Source organism: Crocodylus porosus, unplaced genomic scaffold, assembly GCF_001723895.1.
Source record: "Crocodylus porosus isolate Cpor-Errol unplaced genomic scaffold, CroPor_comp1, whole genome shotgun sequence".
NCBI lineage: Eukaryota > Metazoa > Chordata > Crocodylia > Crocodylidae > Crocodylus > Crocodylus porosus.
Genome location: NW_017728949.1, coordinates 55,690,007 through 55,710,209, shown reverse-complemented (window position 1 = coordinate 55,710,209; position 20,203 = coordinate 55,690,007). Strand labels below are relative to the sequence as shown.

Sequence of the window (20,203 nt, the reverse complement as noted above, 5' to 3'; positions counted from 1 at the left end):
TGAAAGGGAAAACTGGATGAAAGGACGTACAGAAGCACACAATGAAGTACATCAGGAAGTTTGACTTTCCACTTCATACAGTCCATTGCCTACTTAATACCTTTTAAAGTTCACACCTGCAGAGGCAATGCTGATAGCATGGTCTGAAAACCCTTCTCTTGGTTCTCCAGGTTACTTCCCCCACAGCGAGTTGGTCTGCGTAGCCACACGTGCTGGCCAACAAACAGAAAAGAAATGGCTTTTCCAAGCGACGATAACTCTGTGGCCTCATGCAGGCAGCTTTCATTTGAGTTGAAGTTGAGTCCTGAAGTCATTCGAATGACAAATGTCTGTCTCTTAACCAAAAATCTTAGCCCAGATCCACACGTTTGATGCTGGGAAAGCCATAATTCACGAGGAAAGCAGCTTGTAGCTCCAGAGCAGAGGCATCATTGGAGATAAATCTCCATGTTATCTTCTACCAAATGAGTGCTAGCACATTAAGTCTGGAGAGCAGTGGGACGTCCAGAAACCTGCACTTATAGGTCTCTCCACAGTCTTTGCAATAGGCAGAGTGGTGATATTTCATTTTCAAAAGCATGGGCCTCTGCGGAGGAGGATAGAAAAAAGTCTGCTCCGAGTAATGACCTTAAATGTGCTACATTTACAGCAAAGAAGAGACCCTGCAGGTGGGCAGTATTAATGTTTCATCTGCATAGTCTCCTTGCCAGGTGCATTTTAGTAGCATTCGACATCTTTATTTTTCTAACTCTTTTTTTCAGTGCTTAGACATGTAGGAAACCCCCATAAGATGATGAGGCCTGTTTGTTTTACACTGTGATTTGTCTTCAAATGCCATTCCTTCTTTTGTCTAACAGATACCCATACTGCCAACTCTCATCCAATATTTTTGTCCAACTTTTTCTCTGAGTTTCCCCCCTCCCCTTTCCATGCTGATATGTATCACACTTCTTGAACATACCAGCACTGCGTAAAACTCCAGCATTTCCCCTCGTCAATGTGTTCACCAATTTTGTAGCACAGGGTTGCAAACTATTCTCAAAGATGCATAGTAAGCCTCATCATTGCTCTTCTGCTTCATGTCTTATTTTCCCCCAAAGTCCCTGGGGGATCTTTTTGAACACTTAAACCAAATCTTTCAGTCTCTTAAAATCTATGATGACACTCTCTGAAGCAGATTTTTCTGCTGTGTTCTCATTTCCTTGATCTTGCTTAGGTAACACAAAAGATGCCAAGATGCATCAATGTGTGTGGGGAGAGTTTACTGAAAGCAAGGAGCTCGTTTCCAATGTACCATATTCCTCACACTGGGCCCATTGAAAGTGGCTCATGGGTAGGGCATAATGCTATTTTCAGGCCATTCCTACTATGTGAAGAGTTTGCTTAGTTAACAGCTGGCACAGGGGAAGGTGCTCAAGGGTCAGGGAGCTTTAACCCGCTCCTGACAGTCCCTGCCTGCTTCATCCAGGAGAAGCCAAAAGAGGATTTGACCTCCTGGCTCCAACTCCAATATTTTTGGCCTAAGGCTCAACGTTTAATGAGAAGGTTTTGACCCAACACCTCCAGTCATTACGTGCCTCTGGGATTTAAAGTATCCACAACTGTGATCATTACAGAGAAAAGAAGCTGGTAATTAGGGGTAAAAGAAGAGATCCCATCCCAGAGAGACCAACACTTAATGTTTCTTTCACCCTACCATTGCTTTTATTCACTTAAAATAGGGAATATCCCTCCCCCCCCCAGTCTCATAAATATTTGAATTGTATTATTAAATAGCTGAGAGAAACCTGTGTCTCTATGAGATCTGAGAGTAAAGTGTCAGGCCTTTCGTCTTCCCATTCTCCGGCAGGTGATATCAACCCTCGAGTGTGCTGGAAATGCCGTGTTAGCCTGCTGTGAAGAATCGGGGAGTGACAGTGCAGCACAATGAGGGACGTGATGACATGTAAATGCATCACTGTACTGCCTTGGGGAAATAACCAATTGCCAGCATCAAAAGAGTGAAGAAAGATACGGAGTGACAGGAGAATGTAAACTAATAACCCATTCCCTTTATAGGGAGTCCAAACATGCTATTTTATTTAGCTGATTTGAGGTGCCTTCATCTCGGGAAGAATCTGCTTGCCTACACACATGTCATTTAACCAAAGTCGTATTGTAAGCATGTGCTACTTCTGAAAGTCAGACTGGGTATTTACAGGGGTAGCGTTTACAATTCAGGGAGTTGGAAGATACAATATATTTACATATAAACTGAGGAAAGCGTCGCCTGGGACCACTGAGGGAAAGTCGATGTGGAGTCCCATCATCGTAGCCTGAGGAGCGAGCTGTTCGGAGTGCAAAGTGCATCGTGCAGAAACATATGGAGCCATTGGGACGTATTCTGGAGCTGTATCCTGACTCACCTCAATGCCTACCGTTATGTATAATTAAGCCATGGCTTCCCCATCATGGTTTTCCATCTATATTTCTTTCTCTGCATCATCCTTCCATCTCTTTTCACATCCACTTATAGACTAAATGTGAACAAATAAATTCCTGAGTCAAATGGTGAGTCCCAGAGTATTTAGATGAATAGAAATAAGGCAAAATGAGTCCAGTGACCCTTATGGGCAGCACTCAGAATTTACCTACAAATTTTGGCTGGGTACCATAAGACTTGTATTCTTTGGCTGTACTGTCTCCAGTCTCTGGGCCTCATTTACAACACCTGTTTCATAGGGCCACCACTTTGAAATATAAAGGGACCATAGATTTGGTACAAATTACCCTTATATCCATTTTAAAGGCTGCTATTATACAGCCGGAGTCAAGTATTGCATCCTTTGTGTAGTCATTAATGAGACACACTGTACTGACTGAATATTGAAAGACCTGATGCAAAGTTCATTGGCATGAATGAAAACTGGGCCCTAAATACTCAAGCACCAAACCTTAATGGAAAAAAAACCCACACTCCTGTTTTATGATATGACCATACCCTTCCTATTTTAAGGTTTCATCCAAATGACCTGTCTGGTTCTCCACGTATCTGTTGCCAGAGCTAAGAGATGAAGTTTATTCTATTCGTATATGAGGCTTCGGCTTCTCATCTCTTCTGTTTGGCTGTACAGGCATCATATTTCTACTGGGAGAATCCCCGTTCTGCCAGTAGAAAACTACTAGCATACAAGCATTTGTTCAGTTTCTCCCAAGGAAATCATGTCCCTTCTGGGTGAGGATCTTACCTTCTTCTCCTCTTGAGGCATGTACAACAATTATATGGGGGATGTAGTTACATCTTATGGTGAGAACATGCTACTTTTAACTGGTGTTCAAGATAGCACGTGCTTTTTAGGAGTTGCACGTTAAGGGTTAATACCCCCTGTAATGTGCACTGTTCTGACCTGCCCTTAGAGTGCTGATGAGCTGGGGTACGTCTAGTCTAGCCTGCCTGCCTACTCTTTGGGGCTGGTTAGGTGTCCCATATTGCATTGCAGGCAGCCAGGGGCCGGTAGGGTCCCATCAGGCCTTCCAGCTTCTGCCTTGCCTACTAGGCACCTGTTGCCTGGATTGCCTCCTCCAGCTTGGATTGCTGTCCCCCCCCCATAGTCCCCCTGCTTCCTAGGACTCCCCACCTGTCCTTTGGGATGCTCCACTGGCCCCCCTCATTCTCCCACCCTCGGGGCTCCCCTGGCTGCCTCGTGGGGGGTCTTTCTCTACCCCACCCCAGGACTCATGGCTTACGTTCCCCAGCTCACTTGCAGCTCCCAGCACTTCCCAAGGAAGCAAGCAGGGAAAGGGAATCTGCCTGCCACTGCTGCTGTTCTCTGGGCTGGGCTCAGCTAGGAGAGTAGCAGTGGCTAGACAGGTGGGTTTCCCTTCCCTGCTGGTTCCCTTGGAACAGTGCCAGGAGCTGCAGGTGAGCCAGGGGACATGAAGGCAGGGGGAAGCCATGGGGGTGGTGGGGGGGAGGTTTGGGAGCAGGGAGGATGGGCAGGAGGGCTCCCACTGGAGATAGAGAGGATGGTGGATACCTTGAGAGGCAGGAGAGGTTGGGGAGTACCTCCCAAGGGCTAGGGGGAGAGGGGTATTTTTACGTTTAGGTGCTCCTGGCCCCTGCTGTCACTGTGGGGTAAGATAACGTGGCTGAAAGCAGTGTCTCCTGGGATGCTAATGGACCGCTCCCAACTGGTTTGGGGCCTGTGGAGGAGTTGCATAACATGAGCTGCCCAAAACCAATTAGAGGTAATCCTCGATGAAAGAGGATTACCTCTAAGCCACTCAGAGGGCCCTTAGCATGTGCTTTCATTCTCTAATGTGTGGGCACTCCTCATTTAAGGGCACTTAACCCATATTTAAGTTACTGTGCACCCTTAGATCAGCTTAACCAAGGTTAGGTTGATCTAAGTGGCTGGTCATGCAGGCGTTCATAGGGCTTACATTTCTCTGAAAATGGTGCACCTGAACTGAAGTTAGTTCACTTCAGAGATGAATGTCTGTAGATGTTCACAGCACCGCTGTGGGGCCAGGAAAGCCCAGCCACTCGCCACAGCCCCACGACTTTGCTGACTTTACCCCACCCCAATACTTCCTGGGCTATTCTTAGCCCCCTGACTCCCACTTCAGCGACCTCCCCTGGACTCTCCAGCTTCCCCTGTGGAGTCGCTAGCCCCTTCCCCCAAGATAAATTATCTGTCCAAACCTAAACCAGGTCCTGTGAGTGCTTTTTTTTACCCCTAAAGTACTGCATGGAGGGGGATACCCTGTTCCCTCCCCCAGCACAGCCCTTTCAAAGCTTCCATCTGCAGCCCACCTGCTTTCCCCCAATATGTAGAAGAAGCTGTTGCCCACCTTCAATCCCCAAACCAGGGGTCTGGGAAGTGGGCAAGGGGCTTTGCCTTGCTACTCCAGTCCTCTGGGAGCTGGAGGAGTGGAGCTGGGGCAGGTTGATCCCCAGTCTAGGGAAGAGGTGGAGAGCAGTGGGGAGGGGGCAGCTGAGTGCTTGTATTGCTCCCTCTCCCAGGAAGATTATTAGTGGTGAAGATTTCTCAGATATACCCATGTCTAGAAATGAGAGCCCATTCAAGGCCTTAGATAAATACACAGATGATTAGACTTTAAAGGTGAAAAATTCAGTAAACAAAACTAACAAAACAAGTTGATCAGAATTGCTTTGCATGCACTATCTGTTTCAAAGTAGATAGAGCTGAGTCTCAATAGAATAAAAAAAAAATCTCTTGGCCATTATTCCAGAGAAAAAAATGATTAAGCCTCAGACCAATTTCCTTGAATCGGAAGGAAACACGGAGTGGCTTTCTGCTAATTCTCCAGTTCCAGTAAACTCATCCATCTGGTTCACTCCTGGCAAGGTGAATTTGAAAGAGTGGATTCAACCCTCCTCTTTCTGTTCATAACAGGGGGAGATCCGAAGCAGCCTGTATTTTGTTTGTATTTTTCCTTGCTGTTTCTTTTTCCCCTTCGCTTGCCGTGCCTCCCTTTCCTTGAAGAAATGATTTATGATTTTTCAAATTAGCTTTATAGCTGCTCCCATCTTTCACAGCAGAGTCTCAGCCATTGTACCGCATAATGGTGTGATAATGTTCAGTAACTGCGAATGTAAAGGCTGTAAAATCTTTCGTTACGATATCGGCCAGTGACCTAAAGCTCAGGAGGCTGAGGTAAAGAAAACCCAGAAATGTTTAGTGAAGCATATAATCCCCTGAGTCTCTCGCAAGGATAATGCTGCAGTCTATTGAACATTTTATTTGTATTAAATGAGAGTTTTCCTTGGAGGAGCAGAGTCTTAAAATAAATAAATAAAGCCATTCACTTGTTCCCCTTTAGAAGCAGGATGCTGGAAACAGGGTGGACATTTTTTTTAAGAAGGAAAATGCTGATTGGTTGAAACCTAACTCGCCTAATACCTTATAACCCAGGCTCCTCGCACTCTATGTGAATGCCCTGACCCCAAAGCCATTGGCTATTTTCTCTTATTTTTCATGAAACTCTCTGATCAGTCTTGGTTTTGTCTCTTTCTGCAACAGAAAAATGGTTTCTGTTCAGAAAAATCTCACTTTTGTGGGCTGGAAACCCTGTGTCACATCAACTCCCAGTTTCTTAGGCTCAGGTAATCTAAACTCAGTTTAGGAACAGAGGGCTTTTGGGATTACTGAGTCCAGTCCCCTGCTGTCACGGGCAACTGTGCATCCATGAAGGGTGTCCTAGAACCAGGCTGATAGTGAGAAACCTTTTTCTGATTTCTAAGCTAAATCTATTTGGAGCTAGCTTATATCCATTTGTTCTTGTGTCAATGTGGTCATACATTTCACTTAACCTGTCATCCGAAATCTCCCCATATAACTCTCTGCAAGCAGACCGCATCCCTTCTTTATCAGATACTCTCTACAGAGTGATTCATGAACAGAACTGAAATTCATTGCAATTCAAAGAGAGTTCAGAAATATCTGTCTGTTCGAACTGTTCGAGCTGTGGTCTTGGATGTTGGTGGTTTAAATGATAAATAATAGTTCTCAGTTTTTTTAGGGTCATGCCCCCCTATTTAATTTTGCTTTATTGCTGTGTGCATCTATAATTCTGTGTTCTGAAGAACAAAAAGTAACATTTTACAGCACCGCAACAGCACGATACATTTCCTAACAGCATGGGGTCCCTAGCACATGTTACATTATGGTACACTTAGTGACTAAGTACAGACAGTCAAAAAGCCCGAGGCTAAATTGATTCAGTCTTTGCATGTTAGTCTCCGCTGCATAGATTGAACTGATTGGCAAGTGACAGACATTCACTTTTGATTCTGGAAATGCAGCCACCTGCCTGAAATGGCCCAGGCCAGAAGCTGGGGGCGCTAGAGCATGCCTCCTTGCTGGGCTGGATTAGACAGCTTGTGGCAAGGTTAGCTTGCCCATCCTGCAAAGCATCCTGGGATGCTGGTAGACTGTGAGTTAAGGATTTTTGTCTGTACCGAACAGCTTTCCTAGGGATGTCACGTTCCCATGATTTGTATCCTATTGACAGATCAGAGCAGAGGGGATTTAACAGGATCCGGTTCTCTATCCCTATGTCTTATCCTAATATTGCTGTAGCAGTTTCCTTTGTCTTCAAAAGCACTTAAGATCATATGAATGCCAAGAAAAAGCTGAATGGTCCATTAAAATATGTTCGTACAAGGTTTATTTAATACCTACAAAAGTAATTGGAAAGAATCCAGTGGGGCTTTGGATAAGGTGTATAGCCGTTGGGAATCATCTTATGGAGTGTATGTTATTACACTATCACTTTTTTATCGCCGTCTATTTAGCCACTATATTCTCAAGTTCCTTCTCTCAGGAAAAATGTTCCAACTCTTCCCTGAGTTGCTTCCAAATGCTGTTATCCACTACAATTTCAACTATTCATTCAGTACCTTGCTCAGATTAAGGCAACTTCCACCATTTTTTACTTCTGAAAATAGAAGGTAATAGGACACTTTTCTACAGGGTGAGGTAGAGGAGAGCCTCTAGGAAAGTTTTAAATCTCTTTTTTTTCCCGCTATAGCTTTAGAGACTTTCTCCAATCACTAATCAGTCTGGAGGCCTTGGACTCTATGGCATTCTCAGATGATCCCTGATGGTTAGCTGGAGTTTCTAGCTGCTGTACACAGCTGATCTCCTTCTCCCTCTAGAGACTATAATCATTTTATCACATTTCCCAACCAGTGGGCATTTACTTTTTGGTTAAACTGGGTCCAAATGTAAAATCAGCTGTAAGCCAAAGGTTTTGTAGGGTGTCTGAGTTCCTGAACTTAAAGCAAAGTGCTTCTGATCACATGCAGCTATACTGGGAACGGCTTACTCTTCTGACTAGACCTGGTGTAATACTTTGCTGTATGCAATCAGTACAGATTTGACCTCTGTATTATGTATGTGCATTTCTCTTCCTTTTAGCAAGCATAAGTGTTACCTAATTGTCTGTGCTGCCACTATATCATTTCAAATGCTAATCTTTTCAGCGCTAGGAGGCTAAGGAGGGTTGTTCTGGGTTAATACATGGAAGGAGCCTTCAGACAAAATAAGCTGCTATACTTTTTTTTAAGGCAATAACTAGTTTCTTTGGCTCTTTTTTTCAGTTGATCCTTTGCCTTAGCCTGCTGCTGCAGGGTGCTCTTCTCTTTCTTCTCAGAGACAAAATTACACTTGAACCCACTTAAGCTACCCATAGCATGTTGTTCAAAATAAAATGAATTAAGTTAGATTACAAATTGCCTAAGAATCATCCTTTCGATTATTTTACTGAAATGATGTTTGGTGATCATGCAACAGGTACAGGCTGGGGACCGACTGGCTAAACAGCAGCTCTGCAGAAAAAGGACCTGGGGGGTGACAGTAGACAATTAGCTGGATATGAGCCAGCAGCGTGCCCTTGTTGCCATGAAGGCTAACGGCATCCTGGGCTGCATCAGTAGGAGCATTGCCAGTAGATTGAGGGAAGTGATTTTTTCCCCTCTATTCAGCACTGTTGTCGCCATATCTGGAGTCCTGTGTCCAGTTGTCACCCTCCCTACAGAAAGGATGTGGACACTTTGGAGAGAGTCCAGCAGAGGGCAATGAAAATGTTTGTGGGGCTGGGGGACACGACTGGTGAGGAGAGGCTGAGGGAAATGGGCTGATTGAGTCTGCAGAAGAGAAGACCGAGGCGGATTGAATAGCAGCCGTCAAGTCCCCGCAGGGGGGCTGCAAAGGGGATGGAGCTGGGCTGTTCTCAGCAGGGGCAGATGACAGAACAAGGAGCAATGGGCCCAAGTTGCAGCATGGGAGGTTTAAGTTGGACATTAGGAAAAACTTTCTCACTTCAAGGGTAGTAAAGCACTGGAGCAGGCTGCCCAGAGAGGTGGTGGGACCTCCATCTTTGGAGTTTTTTAAGACCCGGATAGACAAAGCTTTCTCCGGGCTAGTCCTCCTTGGAGCAGGGGGTTGGACTAGATGTGGCCTTCTGAGGTCCCTTCAGCCCTCGTTGTCTATGAGTCTACGAGCCTGTGATCGATGGGGCAAACATTTCACTGTTGAATGTAGGTGAAAAAACATTGTTGGTAAGGAGCCTGCAGTGCTTGCTTCATGTTCAAGGTCATTTTGGTCCATCCTGAGTGTTTCCTGTGCATTGAGATGCCCTTGCCCTATTTCAGCATCCTGGCTTGTTCTAACTCAGTGGTTCTCAACCTTTTTTTGTACCAGGAGCTATTTATAAACATGGATGGCCACCCCAAACTAATCAATAGTTTAAGTAGACAGCCTGCTGCTAGACTGGTTTCTCACATTTTTCACCTTTACAGGAGAAAATCTGTGATTTTCCATATTTTTCTGCATCGTGCTGCAGACGCCCCCAGCGCTGCAGGCTCCTGTGCCACCCCACCCAGGCATCTGGGGCAGAGGCAGGACATGACAGCGAGAGAAGGGAAGGCAAGCCCGGAGACCCTGGCTGCAACAGCAGCTGGCAGGAGGAGAGGAGAGCGGACAGGAGGTGCCGCAAGGCCCGGTCCTAAGTGCATGAGATGAGCTCAGTGTACTGTCCAGCTGCTGACTCACTTGGGACAAAATCTTATCTAAGTCTTGTACCCCGTAGGAAATTAAATCCCCCTCTCCACATGTTCCAGCATGTAAAACTGAGCATTCTTGTATTACCTCTAATGAAGGGAAAATATAATGTTCTCATTACAAATAGGAATTTAATCTTAGGAAAGATGTGAAAAGCACTGAACTCCCCCCCAGAAGTTCAAGCCGATGTATTTTTGGCTGGGGGAAGGACTGTTGTTAACGTCTGGCTGACTTCCTTTTGGCAGAACTGGTTGAAATGTTTCAAAAGCCAGAAATGTCAACAATGGATTTTATTTCCAGTTTTGAGTTGAAAAAAGATAAGGAGGAAAGCCACGTTCCCCTGACCATAGTTAAATCCACTTTCTGTATTTGTTCTTCCAATTTTCACTTTTCTCTTTTTATTCCTCGTGGTTTTGGCTGCAACCAGAACTGGAAAAAGCACAAGAAAAAGGAGTTTTTGTAGTGTCTGCTGCTCAGATAAATGTAGGACATAGCAGTAACATTGCAAGGTTAGAGGCAAGTTTCCATCCCAGCTTCCAAGTGACCGAGGTTTAGATGAAGTTTCAGATAAGAATATCTAGGTCCTTTTTCCAGGATGACATCCCTTCTGATCCCTTTTCCCTTTGCTAATTCTCATTTATATTGTTTTTGTATCTTGGAAGAAAAACCCATCAAGGTTTATTGTACCCAGTAGGAAATTAAATCCCTCTCTCTGGTACTTCATTTAATTCCTATTTTAAAATAAAGACTAGAAAGGCATTTGAAGATGCTAGGGAGCAGTCCCATCAAGTGCCTTATCACTTCAGTTAGGGATTTCCCCAAGCACCATACAACTTCCTACACATCCATCATCTGTTGTTCATTATAATTATTCTGTTAGAGTGAGATATCAGTTCTAATGAGAGACTGAACTGTGAAGAAAGCCTTTCACTTGAATGGTTTCTATCAGATTTTGGTTGTTGGGTTTTTTGTGTGTGTGTGTTTTTCTTTAGAGAGCATCTGAGTTCAAAGCAAACTGACTGCATTTTTTTCCTGGAGTGCGTTTTGCAGGAAATGTGATACAGTGAACGTGTCTCAGCTTCATCCATTGTTAAGCTTTTGTTATCAGGCTCAAATAACCTGGCTGGATAATGCAAAACAGAATAGGCCTGAACAAAACATTAGAGAATATCTTCTCTTGCAGGCTACAGTAAGATCTTAGATAGCGTTCAGAAAGGGAGAGATCGAGGCGCAATAATTCACGTACAACAGTGCCTTGCTTCTCAAATAGCACCACTGATTTCAGTGAGACTGCTCCACCAGTGAAGTGCTAATCAGCTTAAGTACACCATTGAAATTTCACCTTGGTTCGCATCACTTTCTTGTAAATGCAGCATTTTGCTAATTCCCTAGAAACAGTATCTGTTTAGGAAGCAGTGGGAAATAACACTGGTCACTTCAGGATTATGTTCCCAAAATATTTCCCTCCCATTGGAAAATGTCAATGCATTGCAATACATATTGTTTGCAGCAGAAGGTTGCATTTAGCAATTTCTTATTCAAAGAATATTGGAAAAGCTGAGGTTTCGTTATTTTTTAAAGACTTGTTTTGATATTTTTTTAACACATAAAAAGCTGGTTTTGATTCAAAATGACTTTTCATTTCCCACCTCCCCAACATACTTATTTTATCTTTTTCCCCCTCCCTACAGTTGCTTTAAAAATCAAAATGAAACCAAAGAGTTTGGAATTATTTCAGGGTAATGTTTAGATGGACCCTGAAGAAAAGCAGTTTTCTTTCAGGTTATTGAAGGCTGTTCCAAACTGATATTTTATTTTGTTTTTTTATCTCAGTTTGGGAAGCAGCGCAAACATTAGAAATCTTTTAAGTTTTCCAGGATGGAAAAATAATTAATTTCCACACCAGTGCTTCAGGGTTAATTTCCCAGCCACCTGCTGCACACTACAAATAAACACATGGTGAATATAAACTGGAATAGATTTTATTCACAGGTGGCCAAGCTAACTCAGAGAGGAAATAGGTGTAAGGTGCAGACCTCCCAAGTCTTTTAAAATCATGCATCTCCTATGATTATATTATCCTTGAATCACCCAACCACCAGTCAATATACATCCAATTGCATAGGTAGATTTTTCTTGTTATGCATTTACAAGCCAGAGTATTCCCTGCTTACCAAGTCTGCATCTTTTTCACAGCTCAAATCTTTTCACCCACAGCCTTTCAATACATTATAAACCTGCTTTGTTTGTTACATTCCTGGATTATATTATTTGGTACTGACTCAACCAGATACACGTTGATTAGTTCTTGGCAATTTCATTCTTTTATGCCACTACAGTGCATGGCATAGCACATTGTATATCGGGGGTGGGAAAAATGCAGCCCACCAGATCACTCTATCTGGCTCGCGGGGCTCCTAAAAAATTTAGAAAAGTAATATTTATCTGCCCCTGGCTGCCGGTCATGCAGCCCTTGATGGCTTGCCAAAACTCAGTAAGCGGCCCTCTACCAAAAATAATTAATGCACTGAAAGTTTGGTTGAGCAATTCAGCTATTCCCTGAATTTTCAGTGCTTTCAGAAGTTAATCCTTTGCAGCAGTTGCATTAGGCCTCAGCTTTCTAACTTAGCCAATGAGGAAAGGGCATGGGTAAGACTGCTCCTCACCCTGATGAAGGGCATTTGTACCCAAAAGCTTACAATTTTTTTTTTTCCAACTATTTGAGTTGATCTAATAAAAGATATTGAATTTACCTGAAGAACCTTGTTTGCCTGTGTCCTTAGACCGACATGGCTACAACCTCCACCCTTGTGCTATTCCCCACAGTCATTGAATAGCAGAATGGGATTATCCAACCATTCATGGACATTTGGAGTGGCGCTAGGTCTTCAGCTGAATTGCGGTCCTCACAGGTTTGCTTCTCATTTCTTTCAGGGCAACGTGACTTTCTCCTGTTCTGAACCACAAATCGTTCCCATCACCTTTGTCAGTTCCAGCAGCAGCTATTTGCTGCTACCTGGCACTCCCCAAATCGACGGGCTGTCGGTCAGCTTCCAGTTTCGAACGTGGAACAAAGATGGCCTGCTCCTATCCACCACGCTGTCTGAAGGGTCTGGGACGCTCCTGCTTTACCTCCATGCTGGCAGATTGACGCTCATCATTCAGAAAGCATCCGAAACCTCGGTGGAGATCAATGAAGGTACCCCACTTTAGTTGGCGTCTCTCACCGGTGTCTGTTTTCAAGCTCGGGAGTCTGTTGCATGGAAGAAAAAATATCGGCATAAAGGAGGATGGGGTCTTGCTTTGCCTTACCGAATTGAGCTTTAAGTTTGCAACAGTAAAAAAGATGTAAAAAAGCCAAAGGAACTTGGATCCAGAGGGGTTAGGCCTATTTCTACTCAACATTAAAAAATAAAAAAAATTGAGATTCAAGTTGCTTTAGAAACTCACAGAACAGTAGAAATCCTGTTCTTTGAGTTATTACAATGAACTGGACCTTTGGTCTAAGCAAACCTCATTCCTCAGCGGACTCAACAGGGCTGGTTTTGCACCACGTGAAAGCTTCCCCAACAGCACATGCGCATCGATGCACCAGTGCAGGAGCCATCTCAGCTCCTCTCACAACTTAGAGCAGCCTGAGGGCCACTCTGATTTGTATTTGTCTGTCCCCAAAGACATGCCCTTTCCACAGTGTCACACCCAACTACCTCTCCTTCATGGAGAGCATTGGAGGGGGTAGTTTTAAACCACCAGAAGAGTCTGGGAGAAGTCCACTTAAACCACCTTGAAATCTGCTTTCCGCAACTGGAGTGGTAAAATGCCAATTTAATACAGCTCCACCCCTCTCCTAGACTTAAGAATAAAATACCCATAGAGAGAATGCATTGGACAGTTCTTCACTTGCTCCTGTGGCTATGTACTATGCCTTTTCAATTGCCCTCTTAAAACAAAGATAAAAGCAGCTAGATAAAAGTCATGCAGACTTCTCATGTCTAACCTTGTTTAATCTGATGTGGAGCATCCTACTTGATGTTCTGGGTCAACCTGTTTTGATCAGTTGCTTTACATGCTTCTGAAATGGCAGGTTTCACTTGAACACATGCCAAAAATAAAATGTCATGCACCCTCCACAAAGGGACCTTTGCTCAGAAATGCACCCATTTCCATGGCAAATGGAGGAACTATATCTCAATCTTGATTTTTCCCCCCCCAGACCTTAACATCATTTCTCACTAGAAAATCGTCCTATTGTTTGTTGAAAATTGGTCCATTTCCCCAGAAAATTGGCCTGTTTTTCTATGAAAAAAGAGGAAACTTTTATGGAAATGGTCTAATTTTGGGGTTCATAATGAAAAGATTTCACACACACATCCAGATGAAGTGTTTGCATTTCATTTTGCACAGTTAGTGTGCCCCTTTGTGTCACTAAGTGCTTTTGATTTTCTCTGAAAGCAGTGTTAATGAAAAATTCCCATTAGAGAGGGTAAATATAAAATGCCTGACTCGGGACTCAGCTGTATGAGTTTCATTCTGATATAATTATGTCGACTCTAACAATACGCACTGCCATAAGTCATACTGGAACCATGCCCAGGGACTTGTGTGTCTCAGAAGAGGTCTCATGGAGTTTAAGGCTGTATTTGGGCTGTGCCATTTAAAGAATCGTATATCCAATACACATGCTTAGAGCAAAGCGGTAAAGAGTCATATTAGTTGCAGCCTTGCACAGGGATGCAAAAGGGAGAGGTGATGCTAACAGCGTAACCCCTTCCCCTCCCCTGATTTTTCTTTATAGGTGGGACAAAGGAACAAAAGTCCCAGTAAAAGCCAATAGATATTGTGCTTCAATCTCCTTTATAAGCTCTTGGAAATTTCTTCCCTTTTGTCCCAATGTCTTTCTATTGCCAGCTGCTTCCAGAGGTAGTAAGGATGCATCAGCCTCCAATGCAGATCACTGCATTTTAGTGTCCTCCGGGTGGTGTTGGTGTTTTCCTAAATCAGAGGTTGGATCCTGTAGACATTTGAAAAATGTCCTCGTTTTCCTGCCCCTCTCTTCTCTTTCACCATTCGTGTTTGTTTCTAGGCAGCAATCTCCATGATGGGCTGTGGCATTCAGTTAACATCAACGCCAGACGAAATCGCATTACCCTGATGATGGATAATGATGTTGCATCTGCGGCCCATGCAACCACGGCCTCTCCAATCTTTTCTGGAGACAGCTACTACTTTGGAGGTAGGTGGCTTCAGACTGTAACAAGATGGGTTTCTGTGATCCAACCTGCTGTGGACTGAACTTTGAAAAGATGATTTACCCCTACTTGAAGGAGTCCATGGAGGGGACTGCTGGCAAGTCTATATGGCACACGACAGCACTGAAACTTTGAACTAGCTCCAACTTCAGACCTAGGAGCAGCACAGTGGCTTTTGCGTTGCACTGGCCAGGGCAGCATACATAACATGATATTCTTGAATTGCATGTTATAGCAAAGAGTTATATTAAAATGCATAAACAGGCTTGGAAACATGAGACCAAAATCCCAGGTGCCCTTCCCCTGTCTCACTGAGCCACAAAGTCATGCACAAGATTACTTGCCCCCATGCCTCATACGTGTACATGTGCACACAGCAGCTCAGTCCCAAAGGAAGGTGTGGAGCATGCCCCCACCCCCAGTCTATAGCAGGCTGATTGGGGCACTCTCCTGGGAAGCGGACTATAAGGGTTCCTAAACACTCGGGCTGAGGAAGGTTTAGACCCAACATCTCCCATTCAGTGGAAGATTGCTTTACAGAAGGTCAGAATCACCTTCATTATGGCCAGTCAGAGCTTATAGGAATAAGGTAGGGTGAAACATGTTTTGTTTGGGGGGGGGGGGGGTGTTTCCTACTGGCTAAGAGCCTTTCTGGGGACTTAGGTGCCTATCTGTTTGAATCCCTCTGAGCTTGTGCCTACAGGACTTGATCATCCAAAATGGAAGTGACAGATACATCTATGCACTTTTGAGGTTTGGAGTTGCTGATGTTAAGACTCATTTAAGCCTCATTGAGGACTGAATTTTGCCCTAAGTCAACACCAAGGCTCCTAAATTTCTTGATCACATTTTGGAAGTATTCATAGAAATCATAGAAAATTAAGGTTGAAGGGACCTCAGGAGGTCACATCTAGTCCAACCCCCTGCTCCAAGCAGGACCAGCCCCAACTACATCATCCCAGCCAAGGCTTTGTCTACCCGGGTCTTCAAAACCTCCAGGGACGCCACCACCGCTCTGGGCAGCCTGTTCCAGTGCTTCACCACCCTCCTTGTGAGAAAGTTGTTTCTAATATCCAACCTAAACCTCCCTCACTGCAGCTTGAGCCCATTGCTCCTTGTCCTGTCGTCTGCCCCCACTGAGACCAGTCCAGCTCCATCCTCTTTGCAGCCCCCCTGCAGGGAGGTGACGGCTGCTATTCAATCCCCCTCTGTTTTCTCTTCTCCAGACTGAATAAGCCCAGTGCCCTCAGTCATGTACCCCAGGCCCAAACCATCTTTATTGTCCTTTTCTGGACTCTCTCCAGCTTGTCCACATCCTTCCTGTATTGCCTGATGTCTTTTTGTGTTGTAAGCTGTTTGGAAGAGGAACTGTTAACTACTGTGCCTCCACAACTCCTGTTTCCTGACATGTTTTAATTCTCCAGTCAAAACAGTAATACAGTAGTCATCCTCTCTAGACTGTCCAAAACAGGGTAAAACAAGAAGAAACTAATATTTTCCTTCCAAGTGGCCATGGGATTATGTCCATGTGCCTACGTGTGTAGACCCGGCAGGATTTTAGCTATTCTGATTTACAGTTTGCATAGCTTTTGGTCTGGACAAAACAGCTCCTGCCTGTTGAGTTGAAAGAAGATGAAAGTAATTTTACTTTGCTTATCACACCCAAAGTCCTTGCACCCAATTTTCTTCATGGCTTCTCTCTTTTCTTGATTATTGTGGGATTTATGACACACGGGCTCAACCAGTAAAAGGAATGAAAACACTAGGAATAATTAGGCCTCAATGTCTTCCTTCAAGAAGTCCCAACAGAAACAAATGATCCATCTCAATATTATTCCTCATCTCTCTCTTTTTTTTTCCCCTCTCTCCTTTATCCCACAGGGTGCACTGACAATTTCACTGATTCCCAATGTTTAAATCCCATTACTGCGTTTCAAGGCTGCATGAGACTCATCTTTATTGATAACCAGCCCAAGGACCTCATTTTGGTTCAGCAAGGTTCCCTGGGGAATTTCAGTGATTTACACATTGATCTGTGTGGCATCAAAGACAGGTAATTATTGTCTCTCTTTTCTTGTGTTTGTGGGGGGTTTTCCCCGCTGTAGCAGTTTGTAAATACAGGTTGTATTAAGTGAAAATTTTAATCTCCCAACATTATAGATATTAAGCATAATGGAGCTACTAATAGAAAATATTACAGCAAAGATACAGGGACTGGAGGGGAAATAGTTTAAATTACATGAGGCTCTGTTCACATTGACTCGCAGGAAATAGAGTATGCAAATTCAATCAAACTGCAGATTGGTGAAAGGATTAAATTTTATGCATAAACAACAGTTGATTGCTTTGAGCATAAAAGGAAAGAGAAGGAGATGGAGAAATTATTTGATTCATCAAAACATGTCATCTCCTTAATACACTCTGTGTTTTGTTTTAATAGATCGTTTACAGTTTTCGTGTTAGCCTGTACATCACAGCACATTTATAAGAGAGATGAGGTACATAGCACCAGTGTATTGCTAATGCAGTAAGACAAAATAATGATAAAATGTCTACATCTGCCAAAGATGGACCTGGACTGAAATGCTGATGTGAATCCTTTGTAAGCAGGGATGGGAATCAAGGGTGAATATATATTTAAATAAATAAATAAAGTATATATTTATATATGCATAAAATGAATGTACAATGAATATATTTTTAATAGGGCTGTGCAACGCTTCAGTCCCTGATTTGGTTTGGCAGAGACTCGGCCCGATTCGGTGGCCAAATCTCCAAATCCAAATCAAATCAGAGGACCTTTTAATCTCTCTGAATAGAATCAGAGAGATTCAGAAAGATTCAGTGATTTGGACATACACACAGCTTTAAATGTTTTTTCTACATACCTCGAGGTACCAGGCAGCTGGAGCATCCCACAGAAGTGTGGGAGGGGGGGTTCCCCAACATGCTCAGCAGCACACCCAGAAGTGGACCAGAAACACTTCCAGTCTACTTCTGGGTCTGCCAGGGAGTGCAATGTGGGACCCCCATGGCCTCCTGGCTCGGTGATTGGTGCCTCTTGGGTTTGGGCATCACACAGGGTCTCCCTGAGGCCAATGCTGAGCCAGGGGAGCATGGGGGGCAGCGTGCTCCCCGGTGGACCCGGAAGTGGATTGGAAGTACTCCTGGTCTACTTTTGGGATCACTGCCAAGCAAATGCGCTCTGCCCCATTCCCCTGCACTCCTGTGGGACGCTCCATCTGCCCCAGCACCACAGCATTCGTGAGCCGCCTGGTACCTCGAGGTATGTAGAAAACACTTTTAATGCTGTGTGTATGGCCAAATCACTGATTCCCCAAATCAGCATCGAATGTTCAGATTTGGATTCGACCAAATCACATCAGGGACATTGATCTGAATCAACTAATCGAATCACTGTCTCTGATTTCGGCTGAATCCAAATTGAATAGGGCCCATTTTGCATGCCCCTAATATTTAATAATAATAGTTTAAATAAACAAATACATATTTAAAAAACAAACCAACCCAAACCTCAGGCTTTCAACCAAGGGGGCTGCAGCATATGAATTTCACAGGTGCTGTATGGCTACAAAAGTTGGTAGGAAACAAGTGGTTGAGATAAAATATAATAATGAAAAGCACGAATGCTTCTAAAGAAAAAGCTTCATTTTAAGCCCAGGCGCTAAAAGGGGGGGGAGGAGTAACTCTGTACATTTTTTTTCCTAATGTCTTCTCTCCTCCCTGACAAATTATTTGAACTCTTGCATTATTCCAAAATAGACAAGTAAATACAACTTGTGTTTGAAGTATGTTGAATTTTTAAAAATCTTAGGGTCTAATTTAATTTCCATAGAATCACAGGTTAGAAATGGACTTTGAGAGACATGTCATCAACCCCTGCACAGATACAGGACAGTAAAAACACACGTGGTGCTTGCGCCTCCATATCCAAGTCTTTTGCTTCCTTTTTCATGAGCTGTACTGGCTGCCTCTTAATCAAAGCTTTATTGGAAAAATTAAAATGGTAGGTTTGTTGCTCTTTTGTGGAGAATTAAAGGACATGGAAAGGATTAGAGGAGGGGTGTTTGTTTTATTTTTTGTGTAAGAACTGTATAGACACTGGAGGTGGAAGGGATTTCTGGTGTCATTGGTGGCTAGTGCTAGGAATCCACTTTTGATGGCTACAGACAGGAGGAGATTGGCTGAGTCATGGGGGCTGGCTTTCTATAGTCTAGATGCATCTGGATCCCTTGTCCTCCATCTTGCTGCTGCCCCGTTCCTGATTGTTGCTTCCCTCTCCTTCCCATCACTCAGTCCCACAGCTGCTGTCTGAGCATACCGGAGGACAATGCTGACCTCACTTGTCTCCTTCCTTCTCCTCCTGGATATGACTGAGCTCATGCATCTGCTTGGCTTGGATAGCATGGTTCTGCATAACCTGACTGTGCCATGGTGTTCGGTTCCCTCAGTGTTTTTTAATTTTTCCAAATGTTGCAAATGCTAAACCTGTTCATCAAACTGTTTCCATACTATTAAGCAGCATTGGGTGTTTATACATGTGCTCGGGGGAGGGGGAGGCACTTTAATTTGTGCGACTCTGATAGCCATTCTAATTAAAGTGCTCACCATGTCACGTGTATTCAGCTTCCTGCACTTTAAAATGGCAGTGGGGGCACTTTAGCTAAAGCTTATTTGACAAACTTCAGTTAAAGCACCCCCACTGCCATTTTGAAGCACAGGGGTGCTGAAGAGACATGATGCAGAGACTGCTGGAGCATGCTAATTATCACGCTTTAGCAGATTCGATTTATCAAACTTGCTCCAGTGCACGCTAATTAGGTGCCTAGGTGCCGTTATTTGGCAACTTGTGGGGTGCCAAAGAGTGATTACCAACTGGATGTCTAAATGCCCATTATTTGGCAACATGTGGGGTGCCAAATAGTGGTTACCAACTGCAGCATATGAATTTCACAGGTGCTGCATGACTACAAAATTTGGTAGGAAACAAGTGGTTGAGATAAAATAAAATAATGAAAAGCAAAAATACTTCTAAAGAAAAAGCTTCATTTTAAGCTAAGGTGCTAAAAGGAAGGATGTGGAGTTTGCAACAACAGATTCTCTATATTGAAATGGATCCTTTAATGAAAGGTCGCGTACGAGGGAAGTAGAGGAGAACTTTGATACCTTGGATAGTTGCTTAGTGTCCAAGGATACAGCTGTGCCCGTGGTAAGGCTGTTCTTGGTGCTTTGGTTGCCTGATGGCTATGCCAAAGAATTATTCATGCAGGTTGAATAGGTTAGACCAGACCTGTAGCATGCATGGATGCTGTAAGTGGCATAGGCAGCCTCTATGTGTGGCATGTGGCAGCCTGGCGAGGCTAC

The 20,203-nt window shown here is 43.9% G+C and overlaps 1 protein-coding gene across 1 annotated transcript in view; it reads left to right on the top strand.

The window, feature by feature from the left end:
- The window catches only part of CNTNAP5 (contactin associated protein like 5), a 442,467-nt gene that overhangs the window by 244,278 nt on the left and 177,986 nt on the right, over positions 1-20,203 (top strand). The window contains exons 8-10 of the mRNA XM_019554532.1: positions 12,504-12,768; positions 14,653-14,802; positions 16,700-16,871. Of these exons, the coding sequence (XP_019410077.1) occupies positions 12,504-12,768; positions 14,653-14,802; positions 16,700-16,871 (587 nt within the window). The remainder of the gene's footprint in view (positions 1-12,503; positions 12,769-14,652; positions 14,803-16,699; positions 16,872-20,203) is intronic.